We start from the raw sequence: 19602 nt of genomic DNA on the forward strand, positions 1-19602 counted from the left end.
TGCAGGGAGCCCCGCCGGGGGAGCGGCCAGCAGCGGACCAGCCACTAGCCCAACGGAGCCGCCAGCGCACCCCACACGCAGACGCAAGGCCGACGGCGACGCCAGGGGCGCGCGAACCAGAAAATGGCGGCGGACTGACTCCTCTCGCTTCCCGTTCTCGCCCGCGCACGCCCGGCCGGGAACCCGGACAACGCGCCGCCGCCGGAGAACAGCCTCCTTCCTACGCCGAGCGCGACGACAGTCCCGGGGTGAGTCGGAGGGCGGTCGCGGCGGTGGGCTCGTCGGCCGAGGAGGGGTTGCGGTGTTTCTGGCCCCGTGTCAGAGTCAGACGGGCGGGACCGGCTCCGGTAGCCCTGTCGCGCGGGTCTTCACCGCGGAGGGTCGGGCTGGGCGGCTGGCAGTGTCCCGCGCGCTGCGCCCCGGGGACGAGGGATGGTCGGGAGTCGCAGCCCTCGGGCAAACCGGCGCTGTCCCCGGAGGAAGCCCCGCTGTCGACCACCGCCTCGTCCGGTGCTGTCTTCGCACGTGCGACCTCCTCGCCCGGGAGCGAGCGCCGCCTTCGCGCAGTGGAATCCGGAGACGTTTCCTTCTTGGTGTTTTAAATGATGGGTTCTTTAAATTTAATGACAGACCGCCGTGGCCCTCCCGGGCTCTGAACATCCTCTTTTGAAATGCAGTCATTTACTGCAGTGTGAAACGTTAGGAAACGTTTGTCCTCTGAATTGCAACAGCATCGTGATGGCTTCTTGGGAAGCGAACGAAGAGTTAATAATACCAGGACCTGTGCCTGTGGATGTTTCTGGGAATGATTGGTTTCACTCGGGCCCGTGGCTTAAATTGGGTCACTCTCTACTAACGATGTAAATTATGAATGTGGCTGTGGCATCTCTGTATCCTTTGTTTTTGCTCTTGTTGATGCTTCCCAAGTTTGATGGAGCAAAACAGTTTTGACTAATGTGTAAGTTAATAGATGGGGTTACATTTATAAACCAAGAGGGTTGCAGGGTTTTTGTTTTCCCAGCTTTATTGGGGTATATGTGACAAATAGAAATTGTATACATTTAGCGCATAAAACTTGATGTTTTGATTACACCCACTTATTTTCTTAATAGATCTTAGATCAAAAATTAGGGGGACCGGGGCTTCCCTGGTGGCGCAGTGGTTGAGAGTCCGCCTGCCGATGCAGGGGACACGGGTTCGTGCCCCGGTCCGGGAAGATCCCACATGCCGCGGAGCGGCTGGGCCCGTGAGCCATGGCCGCTGAGCCTGCGCGTGTGGAGTCTGTGCTCCGCAACGGGAGAGGCCACAACAGTGAGAGGCCCACGTACCGCAAAAAAAAAAAAAAAAAAAAAAAAAAAATTAGGGGGACCAAAAATAAAATTAGGCGGACCAGGCTGAGTACTCTGATTAGGGTGTCACAAGCTGAAGTTCAGGTGTTATCCAGTTTGGGCTCTATTCTCTGGGGAAGAATCAACTTCCGGGATACTTTAGTTTGTTTTCCAGGTTTGTTTCCTTCTTGCAGTTTCCGTGTGTGCCCACCCGCACTCCATCGAAATGCCACCAAGAATGTGTTGAATCCTTCTCAGGCTTCAAATCTCTGATTTCTTCTGCTACCGCATCTCTCAGGCTTCTTTGTTTATTAAGGGCTCATGTAATTACATTGGGCCCACCAGTTAATCCAGGACAATCGCCCTATCTTGACATCAGCTGATGTTAATTACACCTGCAAAATCCCTCTTGTGAGCCCATCTGACATTGCTCAAAATAGAGTAATGCCTGTCAAAGGCCACTATCATGTCTCTTTGAGACACCCAAGGACTGAAAAATTACTGAAGACAAAAAGTTACAGATTCTCAGAAAAACCACATCCTATAGAAACACAGCAAGCCAGAATACAACTGTGGGCCAAAATAGATGTGAACCCACCCGCTCTTTCCTGCACTTTGCCCTTTGAAACCCGTTAAAAGACTCAGACCGCCACCCTTCAGGGCCGATGCCACTCTATGTGTCTGGCCCCTTTCCTCCCTTGGAAAGTGAATAAAAACTTGCTTTTCTTCCCTTGTTAATACTTCTGTGAATTCTTTCACAACCTGCATCTGCTCAGCTAACACCTCTTGCTGTAACTTAACCACTCAGTTTATGTTACGTCCGGGGTTGGAGATGCAGTTTTTTCTTAATAGAGAAAAAGTAATACATGTGATCAGTGCGTATTGCCCTTTGGTATAATGACAGAATCGGAGGAAGTAAAATGTAGGAAGCTTGAGTTTCATTTCTCTTTTGGTTCTGCTTAGTCTTCAAGTCTTCCCTGGAGCTGTTATATGTAGTACTGATGGGTACTTTTACCTTTAAAGCTTTTATCTTTTTTTTAGCCACATGGAAATTAATATTTGAGGCATTGGATTTTTTTTTTCCTTTTGACTTGTTTAATTTGGAGGAGGAAGAGCAATCCCTTCTACTAATAACAATAGATAAAACTTATAAAGCATGTACTATTCCATTGCTTTATTAATTCATTTAATCCACAGAACAAACCTGTGAGGTGAATACTGTTATTCTCATTATACAGATGAGAAAAGTTAAATGAATATCTCAGATAGCTGTACAGGAGTATTTGCTATTATTTGATATAGTATTTTAATGGCAAGTTTTTGTTTCTGTTTTTTTTTGGCTGTGCCGCCTGGCTTGCGGGATCCCTGTACCCCAACCAGGGATTGAACACAGACCGCAGCAGTGAAACCACTAGGCCACCAGGGAACTCCCATTAATAAGTATTTTTAATAAATTTTCCAAATTAGAAGTTTTCTACTGATGTAGTTTTAAAATCAATATTTCCTGTACTCATAATACAAAATTATTTAGTAAAGTACATTAGATAAGAACTGGAGTCAGATCTTTGTTATAGCATCCTGTTATTTGGTAAATATCAGTAAAATAATTTATGTACTGGGCTTCCCTGGTGGCGCAGTGGTTGAGAGTCCGCCTGCCGATGCAGGGGACACGGGTTCGTGCCCCGGTCTGGGAGGATCCCGCGTGCCGCGGAGCGGCTGGGCCCGTGGGCCGTGGCCGCTGGGCCTGCGCGTCCGGAGCCTGTTCTCCGCAGCGGGAGAGGCCGCAGCGGTGAGAGGCCTGCGTAACGCATAAAAAAAAAAAAAAAAAAAAAATAATTTATGTACTTAAAAATAGTTATGAAGAAAAATGGTGCTTATTTTCCTTTCCCTCTATTTTGATTTTACACAGGTCAGGTGCCTCAGTTTCAATCTGGGAATTCTTTAAATGAAACTTGTTTAAAATCTTAGACCATACCCAAAAGAGAGACCCCAGTCAACAGTAAGGTGGAAAAGAATGATGTTGTCCTTAAACAGTCTACAGAATGTCGTCTGTAACCCGGTAAGTAATTTCTATAAAATCACTTTTTGCCTATGCCAGGGTTGAGAGCAAGTCCAACTGGATAGTCATTATCCACTGCTGGGGGGTAGGGGCAGAAGTAAAATTCAGTAAACATAAAGCACCTGCTATGTGGTGGGACTGCAGTGGGCCCTGACTGAAAACCAGATCCAGCCCTTGGAGCTCCACAGATGTTTAAGTTCCTTAGTCAGCCCTCCTCGGTACCCAAGGTTTTGCATCTGAGGATTCAGCCAACCGCCCATCAGGTGGTGTGTGTTTATTGAAAAAAATCTGAGTATAAGTGGATTCAAACCTGCACAGTTCAAACCTGTGTTGTTCAAGGGTCAACTGTATAAGACGATGAGACGTGTTATGAACGGAGAACGTGGGAGGACAGTGGAGGGAAGGCTCAGACCATCCTAAGACATAATTTTCAGGGGAAAGTGGATTTCTTTGTCTACACATTTTAATTTTCTTTTTAAATTAGGCCTGTTCACGAGAAGTTAATTTCTCAGCTTTTCCCTCTGCCTTTCAAATCCTGCTTGGTAGTTGAGCAGGGGAATGTCAAAAGCCAGTGGTGAGATGGAGAATGAGAAAAACTAATGGTCACGTCCCAGCCTCAGGCTGGTCCAGGAACCCCTGAATGTAATTGCTGGAAATTTCATTGTACGTCCTGGGAAGTAATGAACTTGTTCAGTTTCATGTGGTGTGAGAATCTTTAGAAATGTCTGGTTTCCATGTGTCTGAAGCTGAATCCTGAATTTAGGTCTGAGATAAAGTTGCTGCCGTTTTTTGTTTTTTCTTGTAAACCCTTTATAGGAGATTCTTGGTAAGGCTTCAAGTAAGGCTTTAAACCAGTCTTATTAGTGTAAGTGGATTCAATTTTTTGTTATTTACTTTGTAGCTGTAGCTCTTTTTTTTTTCCCCTAAGGTTTACTGTCATTGTGCAGGAATGAGGCTTAGAAGATATAGCCTTCAATCATATGTTTAAAAAGGAAGACTTGCTGAATTTGAAGTCAGCTAGACATTTAAAATAATTTTGCGCATCTTAAGAGTTAAAAACACCTCAAAGTTGTAGACTGACTTTCTGCGAAGATTTAAAAAAAAAAAAAAACGCTGCCTGCCAAGGGGGACTGAAGTAATGTTGGTGCAAGCCAGGAGGCTTGGATGGTCGGGTTAATGCCCTTCGGCTCTGCCCTTCATCACAGAGATGTCCTATTTGAATGTTATTTAGAAAATAATTTTATAGTTTAAAATTCCTGCATGTCTTGGTATTAGAGTGTAATGATGATTCCTGTAATTTCTGGGGTTAGCACCCTCGACTACAGAATTGAAACAAAAATCAGCTGACGTTTCATTTCCTGAGGACAGGGGCCTGCGGTAGTAGTGCTGCTTTCGAGCAGCAGCTGCATTCAGGGCTCCCGGTGGCCTTGTGCTGTTCTGAGGATAGGTCATGATAACTTTCCAAAGTAAATATTTTGTTGCATTCTGGTTACTTTGTTAGTGATCAGTTCAACAACAGGGAAGTGTTTATTGAGTTTCTGCTATACTCTTTATTAAGCCTTGTTAAGACAGGGAACTGCCATCTTTCTGTTTTTATTTCTTAATGTTTCCAAAGTTTTGGTCCACATTTATTGCCTGTTATACCGTAAAATGTTAAATTTTAGTTCGTATAACCCTGAATACTATTCATTAATATCAGTAAAAAACTTAGCTTTAGGGCACTTTTTTATTTTGAGAGCATGAAGTACAGAATGTGTCAATGATAAAGCTGAAGCCTCTTGCAAAATGATTTTTTAAATGAAATGCATAAAATCTTTTTGAATAATATAGTATGCTCTATTTACTTATGTGATGTCGAAAGTGTAACTATTTTTTTAGAAAAGTGTAACTATTGTAACAATATATTCCAAAAACAAGCTGGATTACTTTGAGGATGTTGAATAGCAGTCACAATGACTTTGTTTTAGTTTGGTTTGGGGCAGCTGCCAACCAGGTAAAACAGTGTTATTAAAATTAATTCAATAAAAATGACTTAAAATATATTTTTTAAATTGTGGTAGACAAATTCTGTCCATATATATATATATTTTTTTTTTTTTTTTTTTTTTTTTTTTTTTTTTTGTGGTACGCGGGCCTCTCACTGTTGTGGCCTCTCCTGTTGCGGAGCACAGGCTCCGGATGCGCAGGCCCAGCGGCCATGGCTCACGGGCCCAGTCGCTCCGCGGCATGTGGGATCATCCCGGACCGGGGCACAAACCCGCGTCCCCCGCATCAGCAGGCGGACTCTCAACCACTACACCACCAGGGAAGCCCTCTGTCCATATTAACTCTTGGAAAAGATAAATTGTATAACTGGCCTGTGTAATTTTTTCCTACTTAGTATATTTCATTGACTAGTTCAGTTGATAGAATTTCAAGACTTAAAAAAGTCCGGCTCACTTTTCTTTTCCTTTTTTTAAAAAAATTAATTTTATTTTATTTTTGACTGCGTTGGGTCTTTGTTGCTGCACGTGGGCTTTCTCCAGTTGTGGCAAGCGAGGGCTACTCTTCATTGCAGAGCATGGGCTTCTCATTGTGGTGGCTTCTCTTGTTGTGGAGCACGGGCTCTAGGTGCATGGGCTTCAGTAGTTGTGACACGCAGGCTCAGTAGTTGTGGCTCATGGGCTCTAGAGCACAGGCTCAGTAGTTGTGGTGCACAGGCTTAGTTGCTCCGCGGCATGTGGGATCTTCCTGGACCAGGGCTCGAACCTATGTCCCCTGCATTGGCAGGTGGATTCTTAACCACTGCACCGCCAGAGGAGCCCGGCTCAGTTTTCTTTCCGCTCAAATTGAGTGAATAATTTGGAAGGCGGTATCTTCATATCAGAAATGCCCTCAGTGAAATCTCTTGTTTGGCAACTCAGTATCTGCTTAAATATTTTATTATTGCTGTTTATAGAGTTAAAACGTGATTAAGTGTTAGTTGAGAAGTTATTTAGAAATTAAACTGATGGGTTGTCACTCCTAGTTAACAAACCACTTATTAACATTAATCCCACCTGGCCCTGAAAAGCTCATCGGTTCCAATTTCCTTCAGAACCTTACTTCCACACTGATCCTTTTTTCCTTAGTATTCTAAGTACCTCCGTTTCTACCTTGCAATTTAACCTTACAAAACAAAACAATAAAATCTTTTCTTTTTAACCTCTGAAGGTCCTTCCCCGTCTTTGTTCCCTTGTTCTACTTTTGCTGACTTACCTTTTTTGTTTTTTTAATATTCTATTTATTTTTTATTTTTATTTTTGACTGTGTTGGGTCTTCGTTGCAGCACGCGGGATCTTTCATTGTGGTGCGCGGGCTTCTCTCTAGTTGTGACTAGAGTTGTGTGGGTTTTCTCTCTCTAGTTGTGGGGCGCTGGCTCCAGAGCGTGTGGGCCTTGTAGTTTGTGGCACTCGGGCTTAGTTGCCCCACGGCACGTAGGATCTTAGCTCCCCCACCAGGGATCGAACCCGCATGCCCTGCCTCAGGAGCCAGATTCTTTACCACTGGACCACCAGGGAAGTCCCTGACCTCCGTCTTGAGAGAGTCGATTTCTGCTGCCTTAATTTCCTCACCATGGCTCTGCCCTCTGATTCTTTTTTTTTCTGAATCCTAATTCTTTTTTTTTATTCTAATTTTATATTGGAGTATGGTTGATTTACAATGTTCTTTTAGTTTTAGGTATACAGCACAGTGAATCAGTTATACATATATCTATTCTTTTTCAGATTCTTTTCCCACATAGGTTATTACAGAATATTGAGTAGAGTTCCCTGTGCTCTACAGTAGGTCCTTGTTGATTATCTATTTTATGTATAATAGTGTGTATCTATTAATCCCAAGCGCCTAATTTATCCCTCCCTGCCCTCTGATTTTTCACTCTCTTAATTTCTTTATCAGTCTTGTCTTCAGTGTCTGTCTTTATTTCTCTGATGTCTTTACTGACCAGAATGTGAATACAGTTTGCATACCGTCTGCGTACAGTTCTGCCCTCTCACCCAGGGTGAGTCTCCAGCCCTCTTAGATGCCCTGCCAGCCCTTGAAGACTGTGAGTTCAAAATGAAACTCCCATCGTCCTTCCCAAACCAGCTTCCGTTTTGTGGTTTTCCGTTTCTCTCAGTGTCCTTCCACGCTGTCAAGCCCCTAACAGTTTGAAGATAATCTGTCTTTAAAATTTTAAATTCATTGATGTCATCAAACTCAGTGGCTTTTCCTTTTTTATTATTATTTTAAAAGTATAAAGAAAAATATGTGTAAATCATTTTTAAAAATTCAAGCAGTATTTAAGGGTTTCATTAAAACATGAATTTTCCTTCTACCTGGGGCTCAGTTGTCCTCCCTAAAGGCAATCATTTCCTCCCAGATTTTTGTATATCCTTCCTGAGAATATGTGTGTTGTGCGTGCATGTGTTGTGTGTGTCACCTTTTGTATACCCTGTTTCTTTACATGAATGTATCATACCGTATAAACTGCTATACCTTGCTTTTTTTCATTTAACACATTTTGCAGATACCAGCATGTTTAGAGTTTACTCACTTATTTTTAATGGCTGCATAATTTGTCCACTGTATGGATGTACTGTAACTTATTTAACCAGTCCCCGGTTAAAGAGCTATTTCCTTTCATGATTGTATCCAGTGCTGTGCTGTACATCCTTGTAGATGCATCTTTCTGCGCATGTGCTAGTGTTTTACAGGATAAATCTGTAGAAGTGGAATCACTGGATCAGAGTGTATGATATCCATTTTAGTATCATTTGGGGGGCAGCTGGGGGGATATTCCTTATTTTTCCATGTTAAAGACATTGACAGTCCTCCCATTTTTGAAATCGACTTCCTTGATACACCTGCCCTCTCTGATGGATCCTTCTCTCTTCTTTCTCTTCTCACCCCCTGCATCGAGGTCTCCCACACACCCTCAGTTTTGATGATTCACCAGCATAGAGTCATACCCATGGCTATGATATATCCCAGTGAAAGGATGTAAAGCAAAATCACAAAGGGAAAAGGCACATGGGGCGAAGTCCAGGGGGAAACAGCGCAGGATTTTAAGGGTATTCGGCCAGTGGAGTCACACACGATGGACGTAAATCTCCCAGCAACTAGTTGTGACAGCACGTGTGAAATGTTCTTTACCAGGGAAGCTCATTAGGGACTCACTGCCCAGGGTTTTTATTGAGGGCTTGGTGCGTAGATAGCGTCTGCCTAGCACATACCCAAACTCCAGACTCTAAACAGGAAAGCAGGTTTTTAGCATAAACCATAGTGTTTGCACAAACAGTTTAGGTGGGTAACCCACCCTTCTCACCTAGGGTGGTGGGTGCTCTCTCCAAATCCAAGCTCCTAGACAGCAGCTATGGGCCAGCCTTGGACGGAGGCCTTTCAAAGATAGCAGCCAGGTGTGCTGTGTTAACTCTTTCTGCACACCCCCTAATCTGACAGCCTTTGAGGCTTTGCTCCTGACTTTTCCTCGCTCTCAGTTTATCTAGTAGCTCTCATTGTACCTAGTAATCATCTCTACTCTGACTTCTGAGTCTTGGCCATTCACTTAATGTTGGTCCTGAGTGTTCCACTCCTTTCAGTATGTTCCCTCTTAGATGTCCTGCCAGCCCTTTACACTAAAAGTATTCCAAGCCAAACTCAGCATCTTCCCTCTGAAATCTTTCTTCCCCAGTGTTACCATTGTAGGTGGTGGCCCGGGATAGACAGCTTCCTTTGAAATAGCTCGTGTTTATCTCCTGCCTCCCCTTCCTCCTCAGTGTCTGCCGCCATCAGCCTGGATTATGTCCTTATCTCCTTGTGCTAGGCTTCCCGGAAGGAGTCAGTCTCACAAATAATCCCCTGCCCTCCAGTGAATTTTACCCCCACTGGATTGTTGTTCCCAGCCCCCACTTTCCTTATGTCCTTCCAAAATCTGACCCTAACTCTGTCTGTCTTTAATTGCTCCCTTACTATTTACTGGCTCCCAGATACGTTTTGTCTTTTCCTGCCTCTCTGCTTTTGTAAACGGACATTTCTACCTGAACTGGCTTCCTTCTCCTCTCTGCCTAACCATATTCTTCCCAGCTCAAATCATACCTCGTTATAAACTTTGGCCACCTCAGTTATTATTGTTTATACATTTTTCTGAAGCATTTATTCGACACTTACTTACTGCCCCATTTCTGTGGATGTTGAATTGGTCAGGGTTTGTGGTTGTAAACATGGAAGCCAACCCCTAATTTAAGCAGAAAAGGAATGTATTAAGTGATATCTATCAGCAGGCAGGACTGAAGAACCAGGCTTGTCAACTACAGCATCACAGACAACAGCCAAAATCAGGCTGCAGGGCTGTTCTCACTAAGAGACGTCTGTCACCACCACTGAACAAACGTGGTACTTCTTGCACTGGCGACACCACTGGTGCCACTGCTGCCTCCGACCCTAGATGTAGCTGCTGCCCCCTGGCCAGAGTGAATACTGCATGATTCTGGCTGCTGCTTGTCACGAGTTCTAACTCAGAGTCTGAGCTGGGGGTACCGATGGACAGATTTTCATCGTATGCTCTCGCCACAGTTCAGATGAGGTCTCATGTTTATAAGGTAGACGATTTTCCACCTGTGGAAGGAGATTCCAATTTGAACCGCTAAACAGTATCACATTTCCACTCTAATCTTTCCATAGGTATCTGACTTCTTCCCAACTGTATCAGCTCCTCCCGGATGGACGGGACTCATACTTCTTTCCACCTGCAGGCTACCTTAACATGACCCTGGTGTAGAGCAGACATTTAATGAATGACATAAAAAAGGCAAAGCAATATGAATCAGCTAGGATGTTTGGGCAGGTAACACCAAACCGAACTAGGGCTTAAGCTTATGGTATTATCTCTAGTGTGTTCAGATCTGTACTTTATTGTTTTACATCAATTATTTTTGAAACAACAAAGCCTCAAAGCTTGGGGTTGCCTAGAAAACCACCCTTCTCCCTTTCCTCAGGAGCAATGTTTGTGAGTAAGTGAGCGGGCTGTCGGGCATTTGTTTCCTTCACATGGTCCAAAAAAGTTGAGTATTGTTGATATAAGTTAGGGTACTTTCCTAAGTAGACCGTTAATATGGACAACTGAAACAGCAAATGGCCCAAGTTTGCAGCGCAGTTGTTTCTCAGACTGGAACAACTCATTAACAGTTGTAACAATCTATTAGCAGTGATGGGAATAGATGGTTGGTCTCAAAAAGCTCTTTGCACTTTGCTGTACAGCAGACATGGGGACAGCATTGTAAATCAACTATACTTCAATTAAAAAGAAAAACTCTCACCCTAAAATTAAATATATAATTAAAAAATCTGTGGTTATAAGTGCTTATTATATAAATCTGGAAAATATACAACTATATGAAGAAGAAAATTACAATGTCATCCCTCAAGAAAAGTGCTGTAATATTTTTGGCTTATCTCTTTTTTTTTTTAACATCTTTATTTGAGTATAATTGCCTTACAATGGTGTTTCTGCTTTTTAACAAAGTGAATCAGTTATACATATGTTCCCATATCTCTTCCCTCTTGCATCTCCCTCCCTCCCACCCTCCCTATCCCACCCCTCTAGGTGGTCACAAAGCACCTAGCTGATCTCCCTATGCTATGCGGCTGCCTCCCACTAGCTATTTATTTTACGTTTGGTAGTGTATATATGTCCATGCCACTCTCTCATTTTGTCACAGCTTACCCTTCCCCCTCCCCATATCCTCAAGTCCATGCTCTAGTAGGTCTGTGTCTTTATTCTCGTCTTGTCCCAGGTTCTTCATGACCTTTTTTTTTTTTCTTAGATTCCATATATATGTGTTAGCATATGGTATTTGTTTTTCTCTTTCTGACTTACTTCACTCTGTATGACAGACTCTAGGTCCATCCACCTCTCTACAAATAACTCAATTTCGTTTCCTTTTATGGCTGAGTAATATTCCATTGTATATATGTGCCACATCTTCTTTATCCATTCATCCGATGATGGACACTTAGGTTGCTTCCATGTCCTGGCTATTGTAAATAGAGCTGCAATGAACATTTTGGTACATGACTTTTTGAATTATGGTTTTCTCAGGGTATATGCCCAGTAGTGGGATTGCTGGGTCATATGGTAGTTCTATTTTTAGTTTTTTAAGGAACCTCCATACTGTTCTCTGTAGTGGCTGTATCAATTTACATTCCCACCAACAGTGCAAGAGGGTTCCCTTTTCTGCACACCCTCTCCAGCATTTATTGTTTCTAGATTTTTTGATGATGGCCATTCTGACCAGTGTGAGATGATATCTCATTGTAGTTTTGATTTGCATTTCTCTAATGATTAATGATGTTGAGCATTCTTTCATGTGTTTGTTGGCAATCTGTATATCTTCTTTGGAGAAATGTCTGTTTAGGTCTTCTGCCCATTTTTGGATTGGGTTGTTTGTTTTTTTGATATTGAGCTGCATGAGCTGCTTGTAAATTTTGAAGAGTAATCCTTTGTCAGTTGCTTCATTTGCAAATATTTTCTCCCATTCTGAGGGTTGTCTTTTTGGTCTTGTTTATGGTTTCCTTTGCTGTGCAAAAGCTTTGAATTTTCATTAGGTCCCATTTGTTTATTTTTGTTGTTATTTCCATTTCTCTAGGGGGTGGGTCAAAAAGGATCTTGCTGTGATTTATATCATAGAGTGTTCTGCGTATGTTTTCCTCTAAGAGTTTGATAGTGTATGGCCTTACATTTAGGTCTTTAATCCATTTTGAGTTTATTTTTGTGTATGGTGTTACAGAGTGTTCTAATTTCATACTTTTACATGTACCTGTCTGGTTTTCCCAGCACCACTTATTGAAGAGGCTGTCTTTTCTCCACTGTATATTCTTACCTCCTTTATCAAAGATAAGGTGACCATATGTGCATGGGTTTATCTCTGGGCTTTCTGTTCTGTTCCATTGATCTATATTTCTGTTTTTGTGCCAGTACCATACCGTCTTAATTTCCGTAGCTTTGTAGTATAGTCTGAAGTCAGGGAGCCTGATTCCTCCAGCTCCATTTTTTGTTCTCCAGATTGCTTTGGCTATTCGGGGTCTTTTGTGTTTCCATACAAATGGTGAAATTTTTTGTTCTAGTTCTGTGAAAAATGCCAGTGGTAGTTTGATAGGGATTGCATTAAATCTGTAGATTGCTTTGGGTTGTATAGTCATTTTCACAATGTTGATTCTTCCAATCCAAGAACATGGTATCTCTCTCCATCTATTTGTATCACCTTTAATTTCTTTCATCAGTGTCTTATAATTTTCTGCATACAGGTGTTTTGTCTCCCTAGGTAGGTTTATTCCTAGATATTTTATTCTTTTTGTTTGCAGTAGTAAATGGGAGCGTTTTCTTAATTTCACTTTCAGAGTTTTCATCATTCGTGTATAGGAATGCCAGAGATTTATGTGCATTAATTTTGGATCCTGCTACTTTACTGAATTCATTGATTAGCTCTAGTAGTTTTCTGGTAGCATCTTTAGGATTCTTTATGTATAGTATCATGTCATCTGCAAACAGTGACAGCTTTACTTTTTCTTTTCCAGTTTGCATTCCCTTTATTTCTTTTTCTTCTCTGATTGCTGTGGCTAAAACTTCCAAAACTATGTTGAATAATAGTGGTGCGAGTGGGCGACCTTGTCTTGTTCCTGATCTTAGTGGAAATGGTTTCAGTTTTTCACCATTGAGGATGATGTTGGCTGTGGGTTTGTCATATATGGCCTTTATTATGTTGAGGAAAGTTCCCTCTATGCCTACTTTCTGCAGGGTTTTTATCATAAATGGGTGTTGAATTTTGTTGAAAGCTTTCTCTGCATTGACGGAGATGATCATATGGTTTTTCTCCTTCAATTTGTCAGTATGGTGTATCACATTGATTGATTTGCGTATATTGAAGAATCCTTGCATTCCTGGAATAAACCCCACTTGATCATGGTGTGTGATACTTTTAATGTGCTGTAGGATTCTGTTTGCTAGTATTTTGTTGAGGATTTTTGCATCTATGTTCATCAGTGATATTGGCCTGCAGTTTTCTTTCTTTGTGACATCTTTGTCTGGTTTTGGTATCAGGGTGATGGTGGCCTTGTAGAATGAGTTTGGGAGTGTTCCTCCCTCTGCTATATTTTGGAAGAGTTTAAGAAGGATAGGTGTTAGCTTTTCTCTAAATGGTTGATAGAATTCGCCTGTGAAGCCATCGGGTCCTGGGCTTTTGTTTGTTGGAAGATGTTTTTTTTTTTTTTTTTTTTTTTTTTGCGGTATGCGGGCCTCTCACTGTTGTGGCCTCTTCTGTTGTGGAGCACAGGCTCCAGACGCGCAGGCTCAGTGGCCATGGCTCACAGACCCAGCCGCTCTGCGGACCCGGACCGGGGCACGAACCCGTGTTCCCTGCATCGGCAGGCTGACTCTCAACCACTGCACCACCAGGGAAGCCCATGTTTGTTGGAAGATTTTTAATCACAGTTTCAGTTTCAGTGCTTGTGATTGGTCTGTTCATATTTTCTGTTTCTTCCTGGTTCAGGCTCGGCAGGTTGTGCATTTCTAAGAATTTGTCCATTTCTTCCTGGTTGTATCCTACTGTCCATTTTATTGGCATACAGTTGCTTGTAGTAATCTCTCATGATCCTTTTCATTTCTGCAGTGTCAGTTGTTACTTCTTTTCCATTTCTAATTCTGTTGATTTGAGTCTTCTCCCTTTTTTTCTTGATGAGTCTGGCTAATGGTTTATCAATTTTGTTTATCTTCTCAAAGAACCAGCTTTTAGTTTTATTGATCTTTGCTATCGTTTCCTTCATTTCTTTTTCATTTATTCCTGATCTGATCTTTATGATTTCTTTCCTTCTGCTAACTTTGGGAGTTTTTTTTTCTTCTTTCTCTAATTGCTTTAGATGCAAGGTTAGGTTGTTTATTTGAGATGTTTCCTGTTTCTTAAGGTAGGATTGTATCGCTATAAACTTCCCTCTTAGAACTGCTTTTGCTGCATCACATAGGTTTTGGGTCGTCGTGTCTCCATTGTCATTTGTTTCTAGGTATTTTTTTATTTCCTCTTTGATTTCTTCAGTGATCACTTCGTTATTAAGTAGTGTATTGTTTAGCCTCCATGTGTTTGTATTTTTTACAGATCTTTTCCTGTAATTGAAATCTAGTTTCATAGCGTTGTGTTCGGAAAAGATACTTGATATGATTTCAATTTTCTTAATTTTACTGAGGCTTGATTTGTGACCCAAGATACAATCTATTGTGGAGAATGTTGCATCAGCACTTGAGAAGAATGTGTATTCTGTTGTTTTTGGATGGAATGTCCTATAAATATCAATTAAGTCCATCTTGTTTAATGTATCATTTAAAGCTTGTGTTTATTTATTTATTTTCATTTTGGATGATCTGTCCATTGGTGAAAGTGGGGTGTTAAAGTCCCCTACTATGATTGTGTTACTGTTGATTTCCCCTTTTATGGCTGTTAGTATTTGCTTTATGCATTGAGGTGCTCCTCTGTTGGGTGCATAAATATTTACAATTGTTATATCTTCTTCTTGGATCAATCCCTTGATCATTATGTAGTGTCCTTCTTTGTCTCTTCTCATAGTCTTTATTTTAAAGTCTATTTTGTCTGATACGAGAATTGTTACTCTGGCTTTCTTTTGATTTCCATTTGCATGGAAGATCTTTTTCCATCCCCTGACTTTCAGTCTGTATGTGTCCCTAGGTCTGAAGTGGGTCTTTTGTAGACAGCATATACACGGGTCTTGTTTTTGTATCCATTCAGCCAGTCTGTGTCTTTTGGTGGGAGCATTTAATCCATTTACATTTAAGGTAATTATCGATATGTATGTTCCTATTTCCATTTTCTAAATGGTTTTGGGTTCGTTATTGTAGGTCTTTTCCTTCTCTTGTGTTTCTTGCCTAGAGAAGTTCCTTTAGCATTTGTTGTAAAGCTGGTTTGGTGGTGCTGAACTCTCTCAGCTTTTGCTTGTCTGTAAAGGTTTTAATTTCTCCATCAAATCTGAATGAGATCCTTGCTGGGTAGAGTAATCTTGGTTGCAGGTTTTTCTCCTTCATCACTTTAAATATGTCCTGCCACTCCCTTCTGGCTTGCGGAGTTTCTGCTGAAAGATCAGCTGTTAACCTTATGGGGATTCCCTTGTGTGTTATTTGTTGTTTTTCCCTTGCTGCTTTTAATATGTTTTCTTTGTATTTAATTTTTGACAGTTTGATTAATATGTGTCTTGGCATGTTTCTCCTTGGATTTATCCTGTATGGGACTCTCTGTGCTTCCTGGACTTAACTATTTCCTTTCCCATATTAGGGAAGTTTTCAACTATAATCTCTTCAAATATTTTCTCAGTCCCTTTCTTTTTCTCTTCTTCTGGGACCCCTATAATTCGAATGTTGGTGTGTTTAAGGTTGTCCCAGATGTCTCTGAGACTGTCCTCAGTTCTAATTCTTTTTTCTTTATTCTGCTCTGCAGTAGTTATTTCCATTATTTTATCTTCCAGGTCACTTATCCTTTCTTTTGCCTCAGTTATTCTGCTATTGATCGCTTCTAGAGAATTTTAAATTTCATTTATTGTGTTGTTCATCATTGTTTGTTTGCTCTTTAGTTCTTCTAGGTCCTTGTTAAATGTTTCTTGTATTTTCTCTATTCTATTTCCAAGATTTTGGGTCATCTTTACTATCATTATTCTGAATTCTTTTTCAGGTAGACTGCCTATTTCCTCTTCATTGGTTAGGTCTGGTGGGTTTTTATCTTGCTCCTTCATCTGCTGTGTGTTTTTCTGTCTTCTCATTTTGCTTAACTTACTGTGTTTGGGGTCTCCTTTTTGCAGGCTGCAGGTTCGTAGTTCCCATTGTTTTTGGTGTCTGTCCCAAGTGGCTAAGGTTGGTTCAGTGGGTTGTGTAGGCTTCCTGGTGGAGGGGACTAGTGCCTGTGTTCTGGTGGATGAGGCTGGATCTTGTCTTTCTGGTGGGCAGGTCCACGTCTGGTGGTATGTTTTTGGGTGTCTGTGGCCTTATTATGATTTTAGGCAGCCTCTCTGCTAATGGGTGGGGTTGTGTTCCTGTCTTGCTAGTTGTTTGGCATAGGGTGTAGAGCACTGTAGCTTGCTGGTCATTGAGTGAAGCTGGGTTTTGGCGTTGAGATGGAGATCTCTGGGAGATTTTCGCCGTTTGATATGACGTGGAGCTGGGAGGTCTCTTGTGGACCAGGGTCCTGAAGTTGGCTCTCCCACCTCAGTGGCACAGCCCTGATGCCTGGCTGGAACACCAAGCACCTGTCATCCATACAGCTCAGAATAAAAGGGAGAAAAAATAGAAAGAAAGAGGATAAAATAAACGTTATTGAACTAAAAAATATTAAGAAAAAAATTTTAAGTAAAAAACAACAACAACAAAAAAAAAAACGGACGGATAGAATCCTAGCACAAATGGTGAAAGCAAAAGCTATACAGAGAAAATCACACACAGAAGCATACACATACACACTCACACAAAGAGGGAAAGGGGAGAAAATAATACATCGTTGCTCCCAAAGTCCATCTCCTCAATTTGTGATGATTCAGTGTCTACTCAGGTATTCCAGAGATGCAGGCACATCAAGTTGACTGTGGAGATTTAATCCGCTGCTCCTGAGGCTGCCGGGCAATTTCCCTTTCTCTTCTTTGTTTGCACAGCTCCCGGGGTTCAGCTTTGGATTTGGACCCGCCTCTGCGTGTAGGTTGCCTGAGGGTGTCTGTTCTTCTCTCACACAGGACGGGGTTAAAGGAGCAGCTGCTTCGGGGGCTCTGGCTCACTCAGGCCGGGGGTAGGGAGGGTCACGGAGTGCGGGGTGAGCCTGCGGTGGCAGAGGCCGGCGTGATGTTGCACCAGCCTGAGGCGCGCTGTGTGTTCTCCCGGGGAAGTTGTCCCTGGATCCCGGGACCCTGGCAGTGACGGGCTGCACAGGCTCCCCGGAAGGGAGGTGTGGAGAGTGACCTGTGCTCGCACACAGGCTTCTTGGTGGCGGCAGCAGCAGCCTTAGCATCTCATGCCTGTCTCTGGGGTCCACGCTTTTAGCCGCGGCTCGTGCCCGTCTCTGGAACTCCTTTAAGCAGCGCTCTTAATCCCCTTTCCTGGCGCACCAGGAAACAGAGGCAAGAAAAAGTCTCTTGCCTCTTCGGCATCTCCAGACCTTTTCCTGGATTCCCTCCCAGCTAGCTGTGGCGCACTAGCCCCCTTCGGGCTGTGTTCACGCAGCCAACCCCAGTCCTCTCCCTGGGATCTGACCTCCGAAGCCCGAGCCTCAGCTCCCAGCCCCGCCCGCCCCGGCGGGTGAGCAGACAAGCCTCTTGCACTGGTGAGTGCTGGTCGGCACGGATCCTCTGTGCGTGAATCTCTCTGCTTTGCCCTCCGCACCCGTTGCTGCGCTCTCCTCCGTGGCACTGACGCTTCCCCCCCTCCACCGCCCGCAGTCTCCGCCCGCGAAGCGGCTCCTAGTGTGTGGAAACCTTTCTTCCTTCACAGCTCCCTCCCACTGGTGCAGGTCCCGTCCCTATTCTTTTGTCTCTTTTTTCTTTTGCCCTACCTGGGGAGTTTCTTACCTTTTGGGAGGTCTGAGGTCTTCTGCCAGCGTTAAGTAGGTGTTCTGTAGGAGTTGTTCCACATGTAGATGTATTTCTGATGTATCTGTGGGGAGGAAGGTGATCTCTGCGTCTTACTCTTCCGCCATCTTGAAGCTCCCTTTTGGCTTATTTCTTTACAGTGTTTTCTTTTTCCCTTTTTTTTTTTTTTAAACATCTTTATTGGGGTATAATTGCTTTACAATGGTGTGTTAGTTTCTGCTTTATAACAAAGTGAATCAGTTATACATATACATATGTTCCCATATGTCTTCCCTCTTGCGTCTCCCTCCCTCCCTCTTTTTCCCTTTTAATGTTTATTATTAACTTGGTTAAGACCATGCTGTATGGGGTTTTGTAGGCCACTTTCTCACTGATAATTATATCACTGACATTTTTGTGTTATTAAATAATCTGCATAAATACAAGTTGAACATATAAAAAAATCTCAAGTTACAAAAACTGTTCTCATTTTATTAAGAGATTTAGAAAATGGAACATGCTGCTATTTATTCTTGGGCTGTGGCCAAGAGGAGTAATTGCTTCCACATTCTCTATACATGAAAACCATCCACTCTGAGGTGCAGCTGTAGCCATGCTCTATACATCTGTTATGCTTTTCGTTTTCTGGTCTGATAAGCTTGTTCATCTCCCCCATGCTGCTTTCAGCAGTTGCCGTGACACCAGATGACAACTGGATTTGGTGATTTCTTGTCTTATTGCTTAAGGCAGCAACACTGCATTCAGCAGCCGCTTAGTTGCTGCTCCTTTGCACGTGAGGCCTGCCAGAGCCCAGTTTCCGGGCTGGTGAGAGCTCCTTCATTCACCAAGTGATTATTGATCATCTCTTGACCTCTGTCCTGGGGGTGTAAAGGTGACGACCCAGTCCTGCCCCATGCAGCTCGCAGTGTAGGCATTTGTTTGCAAGTGAACAGAGTACAGAGTGCCCTGATTGACCCTCAGAGGGCGGCTAACTCAGTTGGCCCAGGGAGTCTGAGCAAGGCTCCACAGAGGAGGTTGTGCTTGAGCTGAGATTTTCAGCCGATGAGCCACTGATTTACAACTACTTTTATACGACCTCTCTTGTTTTATTTCCTTCTTCTTGACAATCAGAGCTACCCTGGATCAATTTTAGCATAGATGTAACCCGGGTGAGCTTGGTGTAAGGTATGCTGGTGTCTGGCCTGCTTGGTGCGGTCAGAGGCTCCCAGGGGGAAGAGGGAGGTGGTTGTGGTGCAGGAGATGCATCCACATAGCCAGTGGCCCGGGAGGATGGCGGATCACCTGGGGGAGGGTGGAGCATCGGGGGGAGGGGAGTGACAAGATCTGATCATGTCAGGCCCCAGACAGAGAGGCTGGCTTCCAGCTGATTAGGGGGGAGGGGGAGACCCGAATCCTGTGTGGGACCACCAGTCGGGGCCCAGGCCTGCACCCTGGACCAGGCGGGGTACGGAGGTGCTGTGTCTTGAGATCCACAGGCACCCACAGCACGTCCTTCAGATCATGCAGTTCTCTGGTTCCTGGCAGTACCCTGTGGGTGCAGCTTGGAAGCCCAGCAGGGAAGGCGAGGCACGCAATCCCAGTTGCAGCAGAGTGGCT

At 43.3% G+C, this 19602-nt stretch overlaps 1 protein-coding gene across 3 annotated transcripts in view; it reads left to right on the plus strand.

Moving 5' to 3' along the window:
- Window positions 1-19602, plus strand: part of LGALS8 (galectin 8) — a 34118-nt gene continuing 14516 nt past the window's right edge. The window contains exons 1-2 of one of the 3 annotated variants that reach the window (XM_032608340.1): window positions 1-248; window positions 3238-3387. In XM_032608340.1, coding sequence (XP_032464231.1) covers window positions 3343-3387 — 45 coding nt within the window. In that variant the 5' untranslated portion in view covers window positions 1-248; window positions 3238-3342. Of the gene's footprint in view, window positions 249-268; window positions 959-3237; window positions 3388-19602 lie in introns of those variants that run through there. The other 2 variants (XM_032608337.1, XM_032608339.1) reach the window with 2 other exon arrangements.

Source organism: Phocoena sinus, chromosome 16 (assembly GCF_008692025.1).
Source record: "Phocoena sinus isolate mPhoSin1 chromosome 16, mPhoSin1.pri, whole genome shotgun sequence".
Taxonomy (NCBI): Eukaryota; Metazoa; Chordata; class Mammalia; order Artiodactyla; family Phocoenidae; genus Phocoena; species Phocoena sinus.